Genomic DNA, 20,960 nt, shown 5'->3' with positions numbered 1-20,960 from the left:
ACCATTCTCCTTGTACTCCTTGTGATGTCAATTCTGATCTGGTTTTGATCTCCCCCTGCCTGTTCTTTATATGGGGAATTTCTGGGAGTTGAAGTCCACAAGTCTTAAAGTTGCTGACTTTGGGAAAGGACCAAGAGAGTTCTTTGCTGCCCTCTGCTGGACGGTTGTGGAACTCATTTCTCAAACACATTTCCTTCAACGCTTCAAAAGAGGAAGTGAACTTTTTTTGTTTTTTCCCCCCTGGTCTTTTCACTTTCGTTTTCTGGGCGCCCGGAAGACAAAGCAGAAGACGGGGCTTTCCTTACAATTCCCAGGCTGAGCCTTGAACCCGGGACTGGAGAAGCAGAGCGGAGGTCCAGCCTTTGGAGGAAGCGGGCTGCAGCTGCTCCCTCCTGGACAGCTTTAGAGGGTCAGGCAGGTAAGGGGCTTCGCAGGGTCTCCTGCTTTGAGGAAGACCCTCTGCTTCCTCCATCCTTTCCCAAAGCCTCGCAGGCTGCAGCAGACCTTGAAGAAGACCTCAAAGGATGGGGAGGAAAAGTTGTCCCCATTTCAGGGAGACTTTTTAGGATAGTTAACCCAGAAGAGCTGATGAGACTGGCAGATCCACTTGCCCCCCCCCCCCCGGTATTCCGGATCCCTCCAACCAGACTCCCGGGACCCCCAAGTGGGCATTTCACAGGGCCACAGGGTGGAGGGGGGCGAGGGCAGAGCTCCTCCTGGGCCTGTGGGGGGAAGCGGGTCAGGGAGCAGCAGAGAGCAAGAGGCTGGTGGTCTCTGGGAGAAGCCAACGGAGGGATGGGACAGAGGAGATCCTAATGTTAGCAAAGTCAGTGGGGGAGGGGAGGGAGGCCAATGGAGGGAAATTAGTAGCTGAGATCCTAACATTGCGAAGGGGATCCTGAGATGTTTATGATCCCGTCTTTCTTGTTAGGAAAGGCACCTTCAGGTGGGGGGGGGGGAAAGCAAGTGGATCAGCAACAAGTGTGGCACAGAAGCCCCTGTGGTGTTGTTGGGGGGGATGTTGTAATTTGGGGAGGGGGGAGTTGCTCCTTTTCTGAAGGCTGCTGAATTCTCTCCTGGCAGCCAAATAAGGTGAGATCAGGAATCGAGATCAGGGAAGCAACATCTTCTTCCCACCCACCCCCACCCACCCATTATCCTCCTCAATTCCATCTTCCCCACCCACAATTCCAAATTTTGGTCTTCCTGGAGGGATCACGCTTTGCCCTCTGTGGGGGGGGGGGGGAGCGGAAGGAAGCGGGGATTTTCTCCTTGGTTCTATGTTGCTTCTCTCCTTGGTTGGTTTCAAACCATGGGTGGGAATTCATCAAAGGGAGAAAGAACTTAGAACTAAGGAGAAACTTCCTAACAGTGAGAACAATTAACCAGTGGAACATCTGGCCACCAGACCTCGTGGGGGCTTCATCACTGGACCTCCAAGGTCCCTTCCAGCTTTGTGATTCTCTGATTCTGTAAGGGTCTCCTGCTTGGAACAGGAGGCTGGACTAGATGACCTCCAAGGTACCTTCCAGCTTTGTGATTCTATGATTCTGTAAGGGTCTCCTGCTTCAGCAGGGGGCTGGACTAGATGACCTCTGATGTCCCTTCCAGCCCTGTTATTCTGAATCGGAATGGGAGGGGTTGCTGCCTAGAGACACCAAAGATGGACCCATCTTCCTTTTGGGGGAAAGTTCTGGAGAGGGTGGTTGTGTGGCAGCTCCAGAGGTTTGTGGAGGAAATGGATTATCTGGGCCTTTTAGCAGTCGTCATAATTCAGGCTTGGATAGGGGAGAGAAACGGCATTGGCTGCGCTTTTCAATGATCTCTGTACAAGATAGAAAGTCAACGTTAGGATTGTATTGTCCTGTGTGCAAACACACAACTAGGTGATTGACAATCTAGAAAACAGGCTGCCGTTGCCATTTCAACGGCTGAGGCGGAGCTCATAGTGTTGTCAGAATTGTGTTCAGAGTTAACACGGTAGACACAATAGTTAAACGATGTAGATATTGAAGCGAAGAGGGCTATACCAGTGTCTGAAAACAACACATCATGTACACAAATGGCAAGAGAACCAGTTGTTAAAAAATTTGCAGCCCAACACAGAATAGCCCTAATTTATTCTCCGCGAGAAAACAATTTGGTTGATGTCATCGCAAAGCCACGGAGTATACAAAGAGACAAAGATCTTGTGGAATAACTCGGCTTAAATGCTGTTCAGGTGTAAAATTGGAGTGGTTCTAAGACACGGGCGTCAAACTCATGGCCTGAGGTCACCCGCACCCCCAGTATACTGAAGGGGGGAAAAGTCCCGATACGTCACATGATGATGACATGACGATGTGAGTTTGACAACCCCGTTCTAAGATATTTCATTTAATAAATCAAAGTGTACAATGGACAGAGCACATGGTTGTAGCCGATTGGTTGGAAGGCACGATAGGCCCCTACATGAGGCAATCTACATTATGATTGGTTGCTGGGGGAGAAGGGGCACTTTCTCTTTTTCCCACCTTTTTTCTTCTGCGTCTGCTGTTCTGTGGTTTACCTGACGATTTACCTCATGATGCTCCAGCTTTCGTGGCCATTTTGTTTGCCATATATTGTAAATATAAATTCATTTATATAAAACGTAAAGGTCGCATCAGAGTTTTCTGACTCGGTTTGGATACAGGCTGCAGAATTCCCTGACAAACCGAACCGACATCAGTGGGTGGAGGGTGGCTTGTGCCCACATCCTGCATCCCCTCAGAGAGTCATCGGTTAGTTCTGGCGTCCTCCAGAAGTTTCTCCTCTCTTACAGGGAACCTGAAGCTTCAGCGACACGCAAGAGCCGAACATGGCCCAGGCCGAGGACCCCATTGGGACCCCAGCCCTGGGCCGCCCCTTCCAGCTGGGGATGCTGTACGACTGCCGCAAGGACGCCCTCATCCCAGGTAGGAGCCGGAAGAGAAGAAGGCAGAGGGGCATCTCTTGGGGGAAACTCTGGAGGGAAGAAGACTGGAGCTGCCATCAATGCACAGGCTCAGCCCAGGGACGCTTCAGAGTGGGATTCCTGGGCCCAGGGTCTGCTAATACCGTGTTTCTCCCAAAATAAGACCCCATTTTATTTCATTTTGGGTCCTGAAATAAGCACTAGGGCTTATTTACAGGGAGTGTCTTGCCTTCTTTTGAATGCCACCATGACGAGGCAGGGGTGGAAGTGAACGACACGCACACCGGCTGACCTTAGAGGCCCTGTGGCTCCACAGCACAACTGCCTTGCTGCGGCAGCACTAACAGCCACGTGCAGCAGGAATCCACATGGCCACTGGCTCACTTCTGGCACCAGCGCGGCACCAGAGCGGGAGGCCAAGTGACGGAGCCAGGCAAAACGCTCCGTTCGCAAGCACTCCATAGGCACCCAAACACTTTTTCCCAGAATGGAGAAATGAGGGAGACTTGAAGCTTCGTCTGCTTGCAAATGGGACACTTTGAAACACGGCAATTAGTGTCCCCTTTGCAAGCAGACGAAGCTTCTTCTCCCTCTGGATGAAAAGTGTGTGGTGGAGCTAGGAGGCGGCAGAGGCACAGGGGGGAGGCGGGCTATCCCAACGCACCATCCACTCCATCCCACCATCTCTGGGCTTGCTTGTGGCTGCATGGAGTAGGCGCCCATGTGAGGATTGTTTTCCCCCCTCCCATGCCTCCGTCTCTGCCTGCTGCCGGTGTCACCGCACAAGCCTCCCACGAGTCTCCCGTGAACCAGGCAGCTGTGTGGCAAATACGGATCACCTGTCTCCCACCCCCCAGACTCTCCCTCTGCAGTCAGATTTAACGGTATCTGTGCTATTCTGGGGGGGTTATTTTGGGGGTAGGGCTTATATTAGGTCCACCCCAAAAGATCACGCTAGGGTTTATTTTCAGGGGGGTCTTATTTTGGGGGAAACACGGTAGCAGCTAGCCAAGCAGGGACTTCTGCCTGTGAATTCATATCCACCCTTTCGCCAGGCACACAGCAGGGCACCCTTGACTGCCAATCACGGGATGAATTTTCCTCTCCTGAACCAAAGTCACTGAAATGGTTTGGAAAATGGTGTAAAAAAGCAGTTCAGACCTCACACAGAGTGGTGAAGGGAAGGATGTGCAGGTGCTGTTCCTGAGGGGGTCTGAACAGAGACGATGCACATGATGAAAAACATGGTTTCCCCCGGGAGTGGGAAATCTCTCTTGAGGAATTCCCATTCCCCTCTGCTCAGTCAAAAGCAGTCAAACAGAGAAGAAGTGTCAGAGTGTAGTTTATCCAGGGAGTCAGAAATCTGCCTTGAGATCAAGATGTGCCTAGGAATTCCCATTCCCCTCGACTCAGTCAAAAGCCTTTGCAGTTTGTGGTATTTTGCAAAACATACAGGAGGCTTCCTTGGTGATGGCCAGACAGAAGAAATGAAGAAGCCATCTAGAGCCGTGATGGTGAACCTATGGCACACATGTGGGAAGTGGCACAAAGAGCGATCTCTCCGGGCATGCCAGCTGTCATCCGTTGGTCTTTTGGGTTTTAGCGCGCGCATGCATGCTGACCACCTGGTCTTCGTGTGCATGGGAGTGTCAGAAAATGGAAGAGTACCGGAAAACCAGAAGACCATGTGGCCGGCATGCATGCGCCCACCGGGAAGCTGAGCTTGTGTTTTCCGGTGCTCTCTCTCTCTTACGTGCTGCTCTTCCAGTTTCTCATGCGTGCCGCCACGCTCCCATTTTGGCACTCGGTACCGAAAAGGTTCGCCATCACTGCTCTATGGAAAATAACGTCTCACTTGTCCAACCTCTCTGAATCCTCTCAATCCAGTTGCAGGTATTCCGGAGGTCTGGTTTCACTTTTATCTGCCTGTTTCCTTCTGTTCCATGCAGGAGTCGCCCTTTGGGACTATAGTTCTCTTCAGAAGGATCTGACCACCAACCTTCAGCCCAAGACAGCCACTGAAATCATTGCTTCTGACAGCATAGATGACAAGGCCTCCGCTCTGAACATCTCAGCATCCCTCAAGGCCAGTTTCCTCGGGGGGCTGGTTGATATAAGAGGGTCAGCCGAATATCTTCATGACACCAAGAAGTCCAAGAAACAGGCCAGAGTCACCGTCCAGTACAAAACCACCACCAGGTATGAACAGCTGACAATGAGTCATCGAGGAATCCAGAATATCTCTTACCCAGCCGTCTTTGAGCATGGCACAGTCACCCATGTGGTCACCGCCATCCTCTATGGAGCCCAGGCTTTCTTCGTCTTTGACCGAGAAGTTTCCTCAACGGAGATGGTGAAAAATATAGAAGGAAACCTCAAGTCTACACTCATAAAGGAAATGTCTATTGGAGGAGAAGCAGAGGTCCAGCTGACTGAGGAGGAGAAAGCGAATGCTCTGAAGTTCAGATGCAAGTTCCACGGAGACTTTTCTCTGGAGAAAAATCCAGTCACTTTCCAAGATGCCATGAAAGTTTATGAAACTCTACCAAAAATGTTAGGGAAAGATGGGGAGAAGGCTGTGCCTGTGTGGGTTTGGCTCTACCCTCTGACCAAGCTGGATAGCAGAGCAGCTAAGATGGTCCGTGAGATCAACGTTGTGTGGATCTTTGATGCTGAAAAGATCTTGGAGGAACTCAACGAAATCCAGATGCAAAGCAACGATCTAGCCAACGATCCCATGGCTGAGACCTTCCCTGAAATCAAGAGGAAGATCCAGCAGTTCAAGGATCTGTTAAAGCAACACAGGCAGACTTTCCAGAAACAGCTGGCCAGAGTGTTGCCTTCCATCCGGGGAGGAGGGCAGGAGGAAGGGACCCTGGTGGACCTGTTGATGTCCGTCAAACAGTCACCCTTCAACAGCCAAAAACTCCATGAATTTCTGGACTCCAAGAAAAGAGAAATGAACTTTGTCAAATCTTATCTGACTATTTTAAATAATATAGAAGTTATATCATCTCAGAACAAGCTGGAAGAAATAATTCTGGAGCCCCAGAATGCATATGTGGTCTCCTTTGTATTCACCTCTTTACATGAAGAAGAGCCATTTCTGTTGAGCTCACAGGATTGGCTTCAGGAGCAATTCTTGCCAGAATCACTTAAGTCCACAAGGTCCTCCCCTGGGTTGAAAAAAGGCCTGGCTTGGTTTGAGGACAAGGAGAGGACCCGCAATGCTCGCCAAGCTGCCAAATCCATCCAAGACTTTTTCAGTGCCAATCAATTCAATGAGGAAGTCTGTTACGTTGTGGCCTCACTGCCAGATGCAAACAACCCAGGAGCCTCAATATACCTTTACGAAGATGGAGAGCTGCTCAGCAAGAACTTTGAGTTGCCCTCAAAACCTCTCCCTTTGCTGATCAGTGAACTGAGACACGACAGCATTCAGCTGAAGTTTCAGCCAGCTGAATATGGGAGGACTACAATCTCCAGCTATCAGGTTTGGTACAAGATCAAAGGAGAAGAAATGTGGAGGTTTGTGTTGACAATGGATGCCAGGGAGATGTTCCTGCTGAAAGATCTAGCTCCAAACACAGATTATCAGTTCCAGTACTCTGCTTGTTGCAAGGTAGGCCTTAGTAAATCCAGTGACCTGAGCCCACCCATAAAGACCCTTCCCACCAGCCCTCCTGAGAAATTGAGAATGGTCACTGCGGCATCTTCTGTCATCTCTGTGGCCTGGATGAGTCCCAGCATCGTTGCCTCAGGAGTTGCGGTCAAGGAGTACAAGGTGGCATACAGAACGGTGGAGTCTGGAGTTGGGAAGGACCAATGGACTAGAATAAGGACAAGGAGAAAAACAGAGTTTTACCCCATCAAAGGTCTGAAGCCACAGACGGTGTATAGAATTCGGGTGTCCGCCTTGTGTGATAATGGAGCCTTTAGTCTCCCCAGCGAGGAGTTGGAGGTCTTCACTTCACTGGAGGAAGAAAGTGCAGGCAATGTAGCTGACCATTTCATTCAGGTAATCTCCCTGGTGGAGGAAAGGCAGCCCTTAGTCTTTGCCCTTCCTCTGGAGAAAGTCCCCTCAGATGCCTCCACCTCTTCTCTCTTGTACCAGCTTGGAAAGGGGGACCCGGAAGTGCCCAACAAAGTGATCCTGGTGATGGGAGCATCAGGGTGTGGAAAAACCACTCTGATCAACGGGATGATCAATTATATCCTGGGTGTCCAGTGGGAAAATAATTTCAGATTCAAACTCATTCATGAAACCACTCAGAGGAGCGAAAGTGGAAGCAGGACATCTGAAGTCACAGCCTACGTGGTGAACCATCAGAAGAGCTTCCGAATTCCCTATTCTCTCACAATAATTGACACTCCAGGATTTGGAGGCCCAAGAGGCGCAGAGCAAGACAAACTGGTTGAGGAGCAAATCCGAGAGTTTTTCTCCACCCCAGGGGGCATTGACCACGTGGATGCCATCTGCTTAGTGGCTCAGGCCTTCCTTGTCCATTCACCATATGCCCAGAAACCCATGTTTGATCTTATGCTGTCCATGTTGGGAAAAGACGTGAAGGATAAAGTCCAACTCCTGATCACCTTTGCGGATGGGGCGACCCCACCTGTCCTGGAGGCCCTCAAGGAGGCTGATCTGCCATGTGCTCAGAATGAGTCGGGTATCCCTCAACACTTCAGATTCAACCATTCATCCCTCTTTGCTCCCCGAGAATACGGAGGAATCCGTAATGCTGCTGCTGAAATGTTCTGGAAAATGAGCACTGAGAGCATGAAGGATTTCTTTGACTCATTAGAGATGGTGGAGAGCAAAAGTTTAACCTTGACCATGGAGGTCCTCAAGGAACATCAGGAAGTGGAAGCTGCTCTCAGAAGTCCTCCCCCTCCTAAGGTTGAGCAACTGCACCCAAATAGTTTCCAGATCAGTATTGATCCGGCAGCCATTGGGAAGCCTTCGGTCTCCAGTTACCAGGTGGAATATCGGATTGCAGGAGGTAATTGGAAAAGTCTCAATACCGAAGGCCCTAAGGATCAATTCACCCTGGAAGATGTCTACCCAAATCTTCAGTACCAATTCCGATGTGCAGCTGTGACTCCAGGAGGGCTCGGTCAATGGAGCGAAGTAATCCATCGCATCTGTCCTACAGGGAGGCCTGCTGAGGTAACCCAAGCTTGGAGGGAGGTGGAGGAGGAGGAGAGAGTAGAATATCTTGATACCAGTTGTGGGGTCTCCATCTCTGGAGATTTTAAAGGAAAGACTGGACAGCCACTTGTCTGAAATGATAAAGGGTCTCCTGCTTAGGTTGGGTGAGAAGACCCCCAAAGTCTCCCACTCTGCACCCAGGGAGGAGAGCCGTGGGGCAGGGGAGGTTCCCAAGGGGCAGAATTGGGTGGAGGTGGGGGAGGGCACAGATGCAAATCAGCATCCTCAGCAGAGGTTGATTTCCTGGGATCTCAGGGGATACAAGAAAAAGCCCCCACCAAAGGAGCCTCCCACCCCCCATCCTCCCAGAAAGGATTCAGTTCAGACTGCCTTGGAGGGGAAACTGGGAGGCCAAATAGTGGGTGGCGGGAGGGGCAGAGGGGGGGGGGAACCTGGAGGAAGATGACCTGGGGTGACCCTTGGGGACAATCTGGAGCTGCAGCAGGAGCAGTTAAAGCACCAGAGAACAGGGTCCCTTCGAGCACGGAGCCAACCGTGGGGGAGCTGACAGCCTCTTCGGACATCAATCCCGAAACAAATGCGGGGTCCATATAATTGAAGGGGTGCCTAAAAGGGGGGGTAGCATGGGGGGAGGATCAGATGGGTCAGCCTGGAGGGCATTGAGGAGGCAGTCATTTTTTATCCCTCCCCCCCCTAATTCCTCCCTGTGTCTTCTGGGGGAGGGGAGTTTCTGTCAACCTCCCTGCAAGGCAGCCTCTCCTTTGCCTGATTCTGTTTCTCTTTTCACACAGAAGTCCCGGGTTTTATGCTGTGCGATGTGTGTGGAGATGGCTGGAGGCATCCCAGGTAAAGCCTTGTGTCCTGGGGGGTGGGGTGGAAGGGAGAGGCCAAGGTGGCTTTACACTGCTGACCGTGTCCCCTTCTCCTCTCCTCTCCCCTTTGGATTGCAGAGTCTGAACGGAGGATCGTCCTGGTGGGCAGAAGAGGAATTGGGAAAAGTGCGACGGGAAACACAATTCTGGGAAGAAAAGTCTTTAAGTCTCGTGTATCACGTTACTCAGTAACACAAGCATGCCAAAGGGAGCAGAAGCACCTGAAGGGCAGGAGGGTTGTGGTTGTTGATACGCCTGGCTTTCCCTACACCAGAGGTCCAAAGGAGTCATACGACATTACTGCAGAAGTGAGCAAGTGTGTCAAGGTTTGCTCCCCGGGTCCCCACGTCTTTCTGTGGGTAATGCGCGATGACATTTTCACTCAGTATGAGAAGGACGTGGCTCAGCTGATCACAAACATTTTTGGCCTGAAAGCCAAGGATTACACGATCCTCTTGTGTACCCATAAAGACGAACTGCAAGGTGGATCTCTTGAAAGTATGATCTCTGCCCAGGATGAAAACCTGCAGGAATACTTTGCGGAATGTGGGAACCGGTTATTGGCTTTCAACAACAAGGCCAAAGGGAAAGAACGAGAGGCTCAGGTGGCCGAACTGATGGCCATGATTGATGATCTGGTGGAAACGAACAGCCATGCTCCTTGTTTCACAGAAGACTTGATGAAGGTCAACTAAAAACACAACTTCTGATTGTTTCCCTTCCCATCAGAGACCAGAAAGTCTCTCTAATTGAGCCTCTGTTCCCGAGGTGGCAGCTCTGCCAAAGGCCACTCTCAGGCTTCAAAAGGCGATTTTGCTCTCGCAGCTATTATCGCTTCTCAGCTTCCAACGAATTACAAAGGAGGAGATAGAATTTAGGTTTCAGGCATCAAGATGCAGCTGTGGGAACCAAGGACACTTCATCAGGTGTTTACCAGGAGTTTCTCACAACAATACCAGGAGACTCCATTGGACAATGTGACCTGGTCCAATAGGGGGAGGGAGAACCTGAACTTTAGCTATGTGCCTCGGGGGGGGGGGGGAATTAGCTAGATCTGGTTTTGCCCTCAGATTGTCTCAACTCAATAAAGTTTGGCATTAAGAGATTGGATCGTCTTGACCGTGTTTGCTTTGATTGGGTTCGTCAGTCAGAACGTTGAGCCCTTCTGTTCTGTGTTCTAATCCAGCCCTCGCCATGTGACCTCTGCAGAACCCGAGTCAGAGATTCATGGCCGAGTCTCCCCGAGCCAATTCCTTCTCTTAGAGAACCTGGTTTCTCCCCTCAGATATGAGGAGACTTCAAGCGGACGAGAAAATCCAGCCCCCCAGAATCAACTGTCCCCATAGCCTAATTCCCTACCATCCTGGACCCATGTTCCTTCGGAAATACAGACTCTTTGGGGCTTCCCTCTCTGTCAGTCCTTTGAGGTACATCAGGCTGGGAAGCCATCATCACAAGGAATATTAGAACTAGAGTTTCCTGATATGGATTATAGTAGCAGAATCTTTAAAGCATCTTCCTTTTGCTCCTCCTGACACCAAAGAGCATCAAGGCAGGGCAGCCTTGAGGTTCTTTCTCACCCTTTCCTGTTTTCCTGGGGTGAATCCATATTTTCTTAACAGCTGCCACGTATGTTCTGCAAGGCTGTTTCTGTATTGCTCTCCATCACCTTCCGTTGGCCAACGTGGACTCATTAGAGACAGCATTTCTGTTTCAACCAAAGAACTTCTTGGCAAATCTCCTCCTTTCTTATAAAAGAGGCGTCTCTTTTGCAGGCAACTGGGGAGTTTGGTCCACTCAGCCTAATCGACTCCACCCAATGCAGGAGAGGATATTGCCCTGACTTCCTGGAGGAGGGGGGCAGAGAACGAATAGAATAAAATAAAAAATGTTCTCCTTGAGAATGATTGACAGGTAGACCCCTACCCTACCCTGTGATGCTTGAGAGCCCCAATTCCAGCTGGCTGAAAGGCCCAACCAAACCCAGGAAGCAGGTGTTCCCTTCTGGGGCCATTCCTCAGCTCTTTTCAGGTCCCCAACCTGGAACCCCAATGGGCCCTGAATCCCCTCTCTATGTGGGGGGAGCCAGCTCATAGCAGACCCCTCCCCCATCCCTGATTAGAGGACTGCAGCAGCATCCACCCCACTCTATATGGGTTTAGGGGAAGTTAAAGAGACCTGTGGGAAAAGTAGAGAGAGAAGAGAGAGAGAATCCTGAGGAAACCATTGAGAAATTAGCCTGAGGGAAAGAGAAAGGCTGTGGGAAGTTAGCACCCATCCCTCTCCTAGAAAAATGAAATATCCCGGGAATTACTGAAAAAGGCAGAATATTATATTTCCCTGGATCAGAAATGGAGAAACATGTTTTAGGCAGGAAACAGACTCCCTCTTAATAGCCCCCACCTTTGTCAATGGGCCATTAAAAGGCCTGATTCAGTCTATTCTACATAACAAAGATCTCCCCCAGCTCCAGGGTGATGGGATTAAAGCATGATAGTATTAGCTCTTTACCCATCTCCCCACAGGGCACCTGGGAAGAAGCAATGCTCAACAAAACCTGGACTCAAAATACAGCTTAGAGCCGGGATGGCGAACCTATGGCAGGTGTGCCGCAGGTGGCACGCGGAGCCATTTGTTAGTTGGCCAGCTCGCATGCGCGCACTGACAAGCTGAGTTCAGCCTTTTTTCAAGCCCTCCCCAGGCTCCAGAGGCTTTATTGGAGCTTGGGGAGGGCGAAAACATCCCCCCCCCTGGAGGCTTCAGGAGCTTCCCTGAAGCCTCCGGAGTGCAAAGATCAACCCTAGGAGCAAACCGGACTTCCGGTTTGCTCGTAGGTGCTGATTTTAGCCCTCTGGAGCCCCCAGGAGGCTTCCCTGAATGCTCCTGAGGACAAAACCGACCTTAGGAGCAAACCGGACTTCCAGTTTGCTCCTACGGTCGTTTTTTGCCCTTCGGAGGCTTCAGGGAAGCTCCTGAAGCCTCCGGAGGGCCTCCGGGAGGGCGGGGAAGGATGTTTTCGCCCTCCCTAAGCTCCCATAAAGCCTGGGGAGCCTGGGGAGAGCGAAAAAAGCATGCAAAAAATGGGGGTAACCCTGTCTTGCGCATGTGCACGCTGGGGGGGGGTGTTGCACATTGCATAATGGGTGTGGCACACCCGCGCACAACCCCCCCCTGCACTCTCCCCGCTTATGGCACGCGAGGCAAAAAAGTTTCGCCATTGCTGGCCTAGAGAGTTGCCCCTGCATGGCCCTATGGGACTCTGACGACCAATCAGAATACATTTCTTACACAGGAACAGGAAACAGAGAGGTGGGGGCCGAACAGAAAGTATAAAAACTCAGAAAGCCCCTTCTTTGCTCTCTTTCTTCTCCACCCAACATCTGGAAGCATGTGATCACCTTTTTCCCCAGGACCTCAAGCCACGTGGTCCTGTCCACCATTAAACCATCTTTCCAAGCAGCCTCCATGTTTCCAGTGTCTTTTTCCCCCACTTGGAACTGAACCCAGGAGGACATTTCCTCCAACAAGGTCTGGGGAAACCATAGAGAAATTAGAGTGAGGGAAAGGTAGAGAAAGGGTCCTGAGGAAACCATAGAGAAATTAGAGTGAGGGAAAGGTAGAGAAAGGGGCCTGAGGAAACCATAGAGAAATTAGAGTGAGGGAAATGTTGTGTATATAGTTTTCCCTCTGGTCCGCTATGCTAGGGGGCGCTGTGCTAAGCGCTGATTGGCTGACTGCTCTGACAGCGGCATATATAAAGGCTGTCAGAGCAGAGCTCAGCTGTTGCCTGTTAGCGAAGCGCGTGTATTGTGAATTGCCGCGTTGGCAACCTGTTAGCAATAAACTGTTAGCATTCTGTTAAGTCCTGGCTCGCCTCCTTAGTCCACCTGTGTTCTCCGCAAGCTAGAACATTGGCGACGAAGGTGGGATACTCTGGAGGAGCCCAGGCAGAGCTGTGAGTCACTAACCATGAGCTGAAGTCACTGAGAGCTGATTTCCTCACTGAGAGCTGAAATTCCCTCAGGGAATTACTCGACGAGAGGTCGAGTGAGTCACTGTCCATCGTATACCTTTTTGGCTGAAAATCAACAGAAGAAGTTACCTCAGAGATGGCATCCATGAATACGTTTGCCGCTTTCAACGCGGCTACAGAGACTTGGGTCTCATATATTTCACGTTTTGAATGCTACCTAGAAGCCAACGGCTTCACAGACTTAACTGAGCAGCGAAAAAAGGCTTGTTTTTTAAATTTGTGTAGCACAGAGATGTTTAATTTGGCTGAAACCTTAGTTGCCCCACTCTCTGTCCACGATATAACCTGGCACGATAATGACTAGATTAAAGAATCATTACGCCCCATCGCTCTCCCGCACCACACGAAGATTTGCCTTTTACCGTAGGGTTCAGCGAGAGGGCGAATCTATTAATGATTACGTGGCTGCGTTACGAGCCGCAGCTGTCCATTGTAGGTTTAGAGACCTAGATGAAGTGTTAACAGATCAGATTGTGGGGGGTGTTAGGGACCTCCGCATACAACGCCATCTACTGGCCAAACCTGAGCTCGACTTGCAAACGGCCCTTGACGAAGCCAGGGCTGTAGAAATGTCAAACAAATCCACAGACGAACTCCAGAGGTTCTCAAAACCTCTGTCCGCAGAAAAGACTACCGAGGTTCACCATGAAGACACCCTAGAGGATACCGGAGCCGTCGGGAACGATGAAGTGCATCAGCTGCGTGGTGAGCAACAAAAAGGGCGTCAGGGTAAGGCTGTTTTCCGTGCAAATTGCCCTGGGTGTGGGGGGAAACATGATAGGGCAGACTGCCGTTTTAAAAACACTGCCTGCCTCCGTTGCGGGAGAAGGGGCCATTTGGCAAGAGTTTGTAGGGCAGTAGCTCCGTGTGCGAGCGCATTAGAAGGGAACTCTCCCAGCCCTAACCAAAGTTTCAGGAGACCTGCAAACTCAGGCAGGAACGCTGGTTCTAGGAAACAAGACTCTTGTTTCACAGTTAGTGATGACAAAGATGAGTATGCAGTGGATCAGATCATCCATGCACCTAGGGGAAAAATATTCCTCAGCGTTAGGATAGAGGGTAAGCCCTGTCAAATGGAGATAGATACTGGCTCAGCCGTGTCTATCATATCATGGGCTGGACTCAGGAGAATTGTACCAGGTATTTCACAGGCACGCCTATCCCTGTGCCCATTGAAGCTAAGGGATTTCCAAGGAAATTCCATTCCTGTACTGGGAAAGTTTTACTGCAAGGTGTCATTTAAGCAGTTTCAAAAAAGGCTTCCCCTTATCGTTGTCAAGGGCCCCAGGCCAAGTTTATTAGGGCTGGAGTGGTTTGAAGCGTTAGGTCTAGCCATAACTGGTATTGATCAGATCCAGACCACTCCACACCTGGATACTCTGATTAAGGAGTTTCCCTAAGTCTTCGGGGAAGGATTAGGGAAATATACTGGCACACCCATTGCTTTCAATTTAGACCCCCAAGTACCACCACGGTGGCTTAAGCCACGCCGAGTGCCATTCGCATTGAAATCTAAAGTAGACGCTGAATTAGATAAGTTAATAGCTCAGGGGGTGTTGGAACCTATTGATCATGCCCGCTGGGAGACTCCCATCGTCATACCAGTGAAGCATGATGGGTCTGTGCGCATCTGTGGGGACTTTAAGTGCACCCTTAACTGCGCATTACAGCAGAGTGTATACCCCGTACCGGTGGTGCAGCATTTGTTGCACTCTCTGGGACAGGGGTCAATTTTTGCTAAGCTCGATCTAGCTCAGGCATATCAGCAGTTGCCTGTTGATGAGGCAACTGCTGAAGCCCAGACTATAGTTACACATAGAGGCGCTTTTAAGTGCCACCGATTACAGTTTGGGGTCAGCGTAGCGCCAGGGTTATTTCAGAACTTAATGGAGAGGCTTTTGCAAGGGATACCAGGCGTCGTACCTTATTTTGACGACGTCCTGGTATCAGCCCGTTCCATGGCGCACCTTATGGCCCGCCTCCGAACCGTACTTCAGCGTTTCCGTGGTGCTGGTTTAAAGCTAAAAACAACCAAGTGCCAAATTGCGGTCCCACAAGTTGAATTCTTAGGTTTCTTAATCGATAAGAATGGAATCCGTCCTATGCCTGCTAAGGTGCAGGCGATCACACAAGCCCCCTCACCAACAAACAAAGCCGAGCTTCAAGCGTTTTTAGGGCTGCTCAATTTTTACAATATTTTTCTGCCGCATAAAGCGTCTGTTGTGGAGCCTCTCCATCGCTTGCTAGACCGTTCTGCGAAATGGTTTTGGGGGAAGAAAGAGGCTGCGGCTTTTGCCAATATAAAAAAGTTTTTAACTTCTGAGACTGTTTTGCACCAATACAGCGAATCCCTTCCAGTGACTCTAACCTGTGACGCATCGCCCTACGGGGTCGGAGCAGTTTTAAGCCACCGTTTACAGTCTGGCTTAGAGGTACCGGTCGCATTCTTCTCCCGTACCCTGTCTTCGCCCGAAAGAAACTATAGCCAGCTCGACCGGGAAGCTTTGGCTATAGTCGCCGGGGTGAAGCGGTTTCATTCCTATCTGTATGGTCGTCATTTCCAAATTGTGACAGATCACAAACCGCTCTTGGGCATCATCGCTGGGGACAAGCAAACTCCGCAGATTTTGTCTCCCCGTTTCACGAGATGGACGGTGTTCCTGGCAGCCTATAATTATACCCTGCTCCATCGCCCAGGGAAGCATATCTCGCATGCTGACGCGTTAAGCAGATGTCCCCTGCCTAATGCCGTCCAGGATCCTGCTCCTGCCTCCAACGTTCTCTTAATCGACGAGATGCAGTCGCCCATCACGGCAGCAGACGTGGCCACACACATACGGCGAGACAGACTCCTCTCCAGGGTGCTGGCTTGGACTGAACGCGGCTGGCCAGCCAAACCTCTGGGCACCGAATGGCAACCTTTTGCAACCAGACAACATGAACTCTCTACCCAGCAAGGTTGCCTCCTGTGGGGAAGCCGAGTCGTCGTTCCTGCCTCCCTCCAGGAAGCGGTGCTGAACACGCTGCATGAAGGCCACCCCGGCATCGTCAGAATGAAATCACTCGGTCGCAGCTACGCGTGGTGGCCGGGCATGGACCAGGACATTGCACGGTGGGTCTCTGGCTGTGAAAAGTGCCAGGAGTCCCGACCTGCGGGTCCCAGAGCTCCCATCCAAAATTGGGAGCAACCCAGAGTTCCATGGTCCCGGATCCACATGGACTTGGCAGGCCCTGTCAAGGGCCAGGTTTTTATTGTAATTGTTGATGCTTATTCTAAGTGGGTGGAAATTGCCTTACTGTCTAGTACTACTGCCCCTGCCATCATTAAGGTACTTAGAAGGGTTTTCGCTACTCATGGGTTGCCTGATCTAGTGGTATCAGATAACGGTCCCCAATTTACTGCTGCCCTGCTCGGAAAATTCCTTACGCAATTAGGAATCCGACAGGCATTTGTAGCGCCCTTCAATCCGGCGGCCAATGGCCTAGCGGAACGCGCGGTCAGATCAGCTAAAGAAGCACTGGCTAGGTTTGGTCCAACTAACTGGCAGGAGGACATAGATACATATCTATTTTGGCAACATGCCACCCCATGCGCCACAACTAATAAAAGCCCTGCTGAATTGTTGATGGGTCGCCGAATTAGGACAACACTTGACAGGCTTCACCCCGAATATGCCCCATCTAAGCCTCTGGACTCACACAGTCAGATTAAGGGTTTCTCTATAGACGCTACTGTGTATGCACGAAATTATGCCGGCCACCCACTGTGGGTAAAGGGAATTATTAGACAAATTACGGGCCCCTGCTCTTACTTGGTCGAAATAGAGGATGGCCGGATATGGAAACGCCATATTAATCAGTTGCGGAACCGACAAGGGGAGGCAAACACCACAGGGGAGCAACTGGGTATGGGTTCCGAGAACACACAAACAGCTAATTCCAGGGCTACCAGCCCAGAACCATGGGAACAACAAGGGCTAGACTCCGAAGTCACACAAACACCAAATTCCAGGCCGGCCTCCCCAGAGCCACCACAGAATAGAATTAGTAAACCTAGGAACCTACCTAGTGTTCACTGTAAGTCTCCAGCAGGGGTAGAGCCGAGTAGACAAAATCCCAGGCCGTTAGAAACCACGGCCACTAACTCTGAAGCAGACGTCACTCTGCGAAGATCAGGGTGGGTCCGTCACCGCCCAAGGTACTTGCAAGGTTACGCATGCGCTCTCTAGGTGTAAAGGAGTGTTGTGTATATAGTTTTCCCTCTGGTCCGCTACGCTAGAGGGCGCTGTGCTAAGCGCTGATTGGCTGACTGCTCTGACAGCGGCATATATAAAGGCTGTCAGAGCAGAGCTCAGCTGTTGCCTGTTAGCGAAGCGCGTGTATTGTGAATTGCCGCGTTGGCAACCTGTTAGCAATAAACTGTTAGCATTCTGTTAAGTCCTGGCTCGCCTCCTTAGTCCACCTGTGTTCTCCGCAAGCTAGAACAGGAAAGGTAGAGAAAGGGTCCTGAGGAAACCATAGAGAAATTAGAGTGAGGGAAAGGTAGAGAAAGGGTCCTGAGGAAACCATAGAGAAATTAGAGTGAGGGAAAGGTAGAGAAAGGGTCCTGAGGAAACCATAGAGAAATTAGAGTGAGGGAAAGGTAGAGAAAGGGTCCTGAGGAAACCATAGAGAAATTAGAGTGAGGGAAAGGTAGAGAAAGGGTCCTGAGGAAACCATAGAGAAATTAGAGTGAGGGAAAGGTAGAGAAAGGGTCCTGAGGAAACCATAGAGAAATTAAAGTGAGGGAAAGGTAGAGAAAGGGGCCTGAGGAAACCATAGAGAAATTAGAGTGAGGGAAAGGTAGAGATAGGGGCCTGAGGAAACCATAGAGAAATTAGAGTGAGGGAAAGGTAGAGATAGGGGCCTGAGGAAATCATAGAGAAATTAGAGTGAGGGCAGCCTCATCAGAGTATGCCAAACTCAGTTCTCTTAGAGACATCCTGGAAGTCCAAGGGCCACCTCTGGACTCCTCCCCCCACTCTGACCAATTGGAGAGAGAGCCCAGTGGGATAACCAAGGGGTGCGGAGTGGGAGGGTCTCTAACCTAACCTATCTTATCTAAGACAAGATAGAGGGGGGGACAGTGGGAGGTGCTTCCTTCCACAAGACCCGCAACTCTTCTTCCTCTTTGAAAGGAGATGCAAATTTTAGGAATGCAGATTTTGGGAGAACATTGCCCAAATTCCCAAGGAGTAGAAGCAGCTCTAAAGAGCAGGGGGGGGGGGGTCTCCAAACTCAGCAACTTTAAGACTTGTGGACATCAACTCCCAGAATTCCTCAGGTAGCATAGCAGGCGATGGGCTTCTGGGAGTTGAAGTCCACAAATCTTAAAGTTGTGGAGTTTGGGAACACCTGCCTAGAAGAATGAAGGACAACTACACTGTATTCAAAATACTTACATATAAATTTAGAAAAAAACTTGACTGAAAAAAAAAGATGAAGGATCAAGAGAGGTATTTGCTCCATTCTTTAGCGGGATGGTTGTGGAACTCATTTTCTCAAACCCATTTGCAAAGTAAAGAGACTTAAGTGTGAATAAACAGGAAAGCTGATTCAAAAGAGGAGGTGAACGTTTTTTTCCCTTTCGTTTTTGAACTCCCTGAAAACAAAGCAGGGAACGAAGCTTTCCTTACAATTCCCAGGCTGAGCCTTGAACCCAGGACTGGACGGGCAGAGCGGAGGTCCAGCCTTTGGAGGAAGTGGGCTGCAGCTGCTCCCCCCTGGACAGCTTTAGAGGGTCAGGCAGGTAAGGGGCTTCGCAGGGTCTCCTGCTTTGAGGAAGACCCTCTGCTTCCTCCATCCTTTCCCAAAGCCTCGCAGGCTGGAGCAGACCCTGAAGAAGACCTCAAAGGATGGGGAGGAAAAGTTGTCCCCATTTCAGGGAGACTTTGTAGGATAGTTAACCCAGAAGAGATGATGAGACTGGCAGATCCACTTGCCGTCTGGTATTCCGGATCCCTCCAACCAGAGGGGACCCCACAGGACTCCCGGGACCCCCAAGTGGGCATTTCACAGGGCCGCAGGGTGGAGTAGGGGCAGAGCTCCTCCTGGGCCTGTGGGGGGAAGCGGGTCAGGGAGCAGCAGAGAGCAAGAGGCTGATGGTCTCTGGGAGAAGCCAACAGAGGGATGGGACAGAGGAGATCCTAATGTTAGCAAAGTCAATGGGGGAGGGGAGGGAGGCCAATGGAGGGAAATTAGTAGATGAGATCCTAACATTGCGAAGGGGATCCTGAGATATTTAGGATCCCGTCTTTCTTGTTAGGAAAGGCAATTTCAGGTTGGGGGGGGGGAGGAGGAGAAAACAGGTGACTTAGTAACAAGTGTGGCACGGAAGCACCTGTGTTGTTGTTGGGGGGGGGGTGTTGTAGGTAATTTGGGGAGGCTTTCTGAAGGCTGCTGAATTCTCTCCTGGCAGCCAAATAAGGTGAGACCAGGAATTGAGATCAGGGAAGCAACATCTTCTTCCCAACCACCCCCACTCACCCATTATCCTCCTCAAGTCCATCTCCCCCACCCAGAATTCCAAATTTTGGTCTTCTTGGAAGGATGATCTTTGCTCTCTTAACGTGAGATGGGGGGTGATTTTCTCCTTGGTTAGATTCCAACAATGGATGGAAGTTAATCAAGGAGAGAAACAATTTGGGATTAAGGAGAAACTTCCTGACAGTGAGAATAATTAACCAGTGAAACGGCTTGCCACCAGACATCATGGGGACTTCATAACTTCCAAATCTGTGATTTTATTCTTTAAGGGTTTCTTCCTTGAGCAGGGGGCTGGACTAGATAACCTCTGAGGTCCCTTCCAGCTCTGTTATTCTGAATTGGAATGGGAGGGGTTGCCTCCTGGAGATTCCAAAGATGGACCCATCTTCCTTTGGGGGAAAGTTCTGGAGAGGGTGGTTGTGTGGTAGCTCCAGAGTTTTCTGGATGAAATGGATTATCTGGGCCTTTTAGCAGTCGTCATAATTCAGGCTTGGATATGGGAGAGAAACGGCATTGGCTGCACTTTTCAATGATCTCTGTACAAGATAGAAAGTCAACGTCAGGATTGTATTGTCCTGTGTGCAGGACTTCCATTGCCATTTCCACGGCTGAGGCGGAGCTCATAGCATTGTCAGAATTGTGTTCAGAATTAACACGGTAGACACAACAGTTGAAGGATGTGGATATTAAAGAGAAGATACCTATACCAGTGTCTGAAGATAATACGTGGCAATAGGCGAGAGTGTAAAAAAACAGAAGCAAACATGTTGACCTAAAATATTTATAACGTCAAGAGAAGCGATGAAAGAAAATGCAATAGACTGAGGTGGGTTACTGCCAGTTCGTACCGGTTCTGGTAAACTGGTAATTAAGATTAAGCGTACTTTGTCGAACCGGAAAATCCCACCACTGGCTGGCCCTGCCCCTGCCTATTTTTGGGGCGGGTTTTTGGGCCCAAAAACCGGCAGTTGCTTCTGCATTTCACGGTCTTTCCCTGCGTCGATTAAGGGGCGAATGGTGGGGACCCTCGAAAGAGCAACGCGGGCGAAGGAAGTTGAAAGAGTGGGCCTCGTCCCGGGGACACGCTTAGTCCTAGCTGCCAGCCCCGAAAGAACAGACTCCTGAATGAGAAATAACATCGTAGTACGATGGGTTTGCACAACGTGTAACGTGTTCACACTGGTGCAATGGGTCTGGGGGTTAATAGGATTTATTGGGTTAGGGATGTTGTTTTCTTTTTTGGTCTTCACTGAGTTGTGTTGTGTTGGGGTTGCGTTGAGGGAGCTCAACCAATCTCATTGTAGGCATGTTGTGCCCTGACACAGAATTGCTATTAGAAGTGCTTTTTCAAAAAGGCAACTGGACTTGGTTTTTCCCCCCCTTGAAGACGTTTTGCTTCTCGTGCTAGAAGCTTCCTCAACT

At 50.3% G+C, this 20,960-nt stretch overlaps 2 protein-coding genes across 2 annotated transcripts; both read left to right on the top strand.

Moving 5' to 3' along the window:
* Positions 1-253: 253 nt before the first annotated feature.
* LOC309401631 (stonustoxin subunit alpha-like) lies at positions 254-7,419 on the top strand (the record flags this gene model as incomplete). The annotated part of the gene is made up of 4 exons (XM_081970699.1): positions 254-418; positions 2,804-2,936; positions 4,885-7,253; positions 7,312-7,419. The coding sequence occupies exons 2-4, from the start codon at positions 2,840-2,842 to the stop codon at positions 7,417-7,419; spliced, it is 2,574 nt and encodes an 857-aa protein (XP_081826825.1). The 5' UTR covers positions 254-418; positions 2,804-2,839.
* Positions 7,206-9,981, top strand: LOC309381256 (GTPase IMAP family member 8-like). Its single transcript, XM_081932022.1, has 3 exons — positions 7,206-8,105; positions 8,900-8,954; positions 9,059-9,981. The coding sequence occupies exons 1-3, from the start codon at positions 7,464-7,466 to the stop codon at positions 9,673-9,675; spliced, it is 1,314 nt and encodes a 437-aa protein (XP_081788148.1). The 5' UTR covers positions 7,206-7,463; the 3' UTR covers positions 9,676-9,981.
* The last annotated feature ends 10,979 nt before the right edge of the window (positions 9,982-20,960 follow it).

Source organism: Natrix helvetica, assembly GCF_964273705.1.
Source record: "Natrix helvetica genome assembly, chromosome: Z".
Lineage (NCBI taxonomy): Eukaryota > Metazoa > Chordata > Lepidosauria > Squamata > Natricidae > Natrix > Natrix helvetica.
The sequence above is the reverse complement of the archived record's forward strand: the minus strand, read 5'-3'. Positions and strand labels throughout refer to the sequence as shown.

What these genes read in the sequence shown, in the direction of transcription:
- LOC309381256 (XM_081932022.1), top strand. Translation starts at nt 7,464, where the DNA reads ATGTTTGATCTTATGCTGTCCATGTTGGGAAAAGACGTGAAGGATAAA. An exon ending in CTACAGGGAGGCCTGCTGAG is followed by an intron (nt 8,106 to 8,899) that starts GTAACCCAAGCT and finishes CTTTTCACACAG; the next exon opens with AAGTCCCGGGTTTTATGCTG. An exon ending in GATGGCTGGAGGCATCCCAG is followed by an intron (nt 8,955 to 9,058) that starts GTAAAGCCTTGT and finishes TTTGGATTGCAG; the next exon opens with AGTCTGAACGGAGGATCGTC.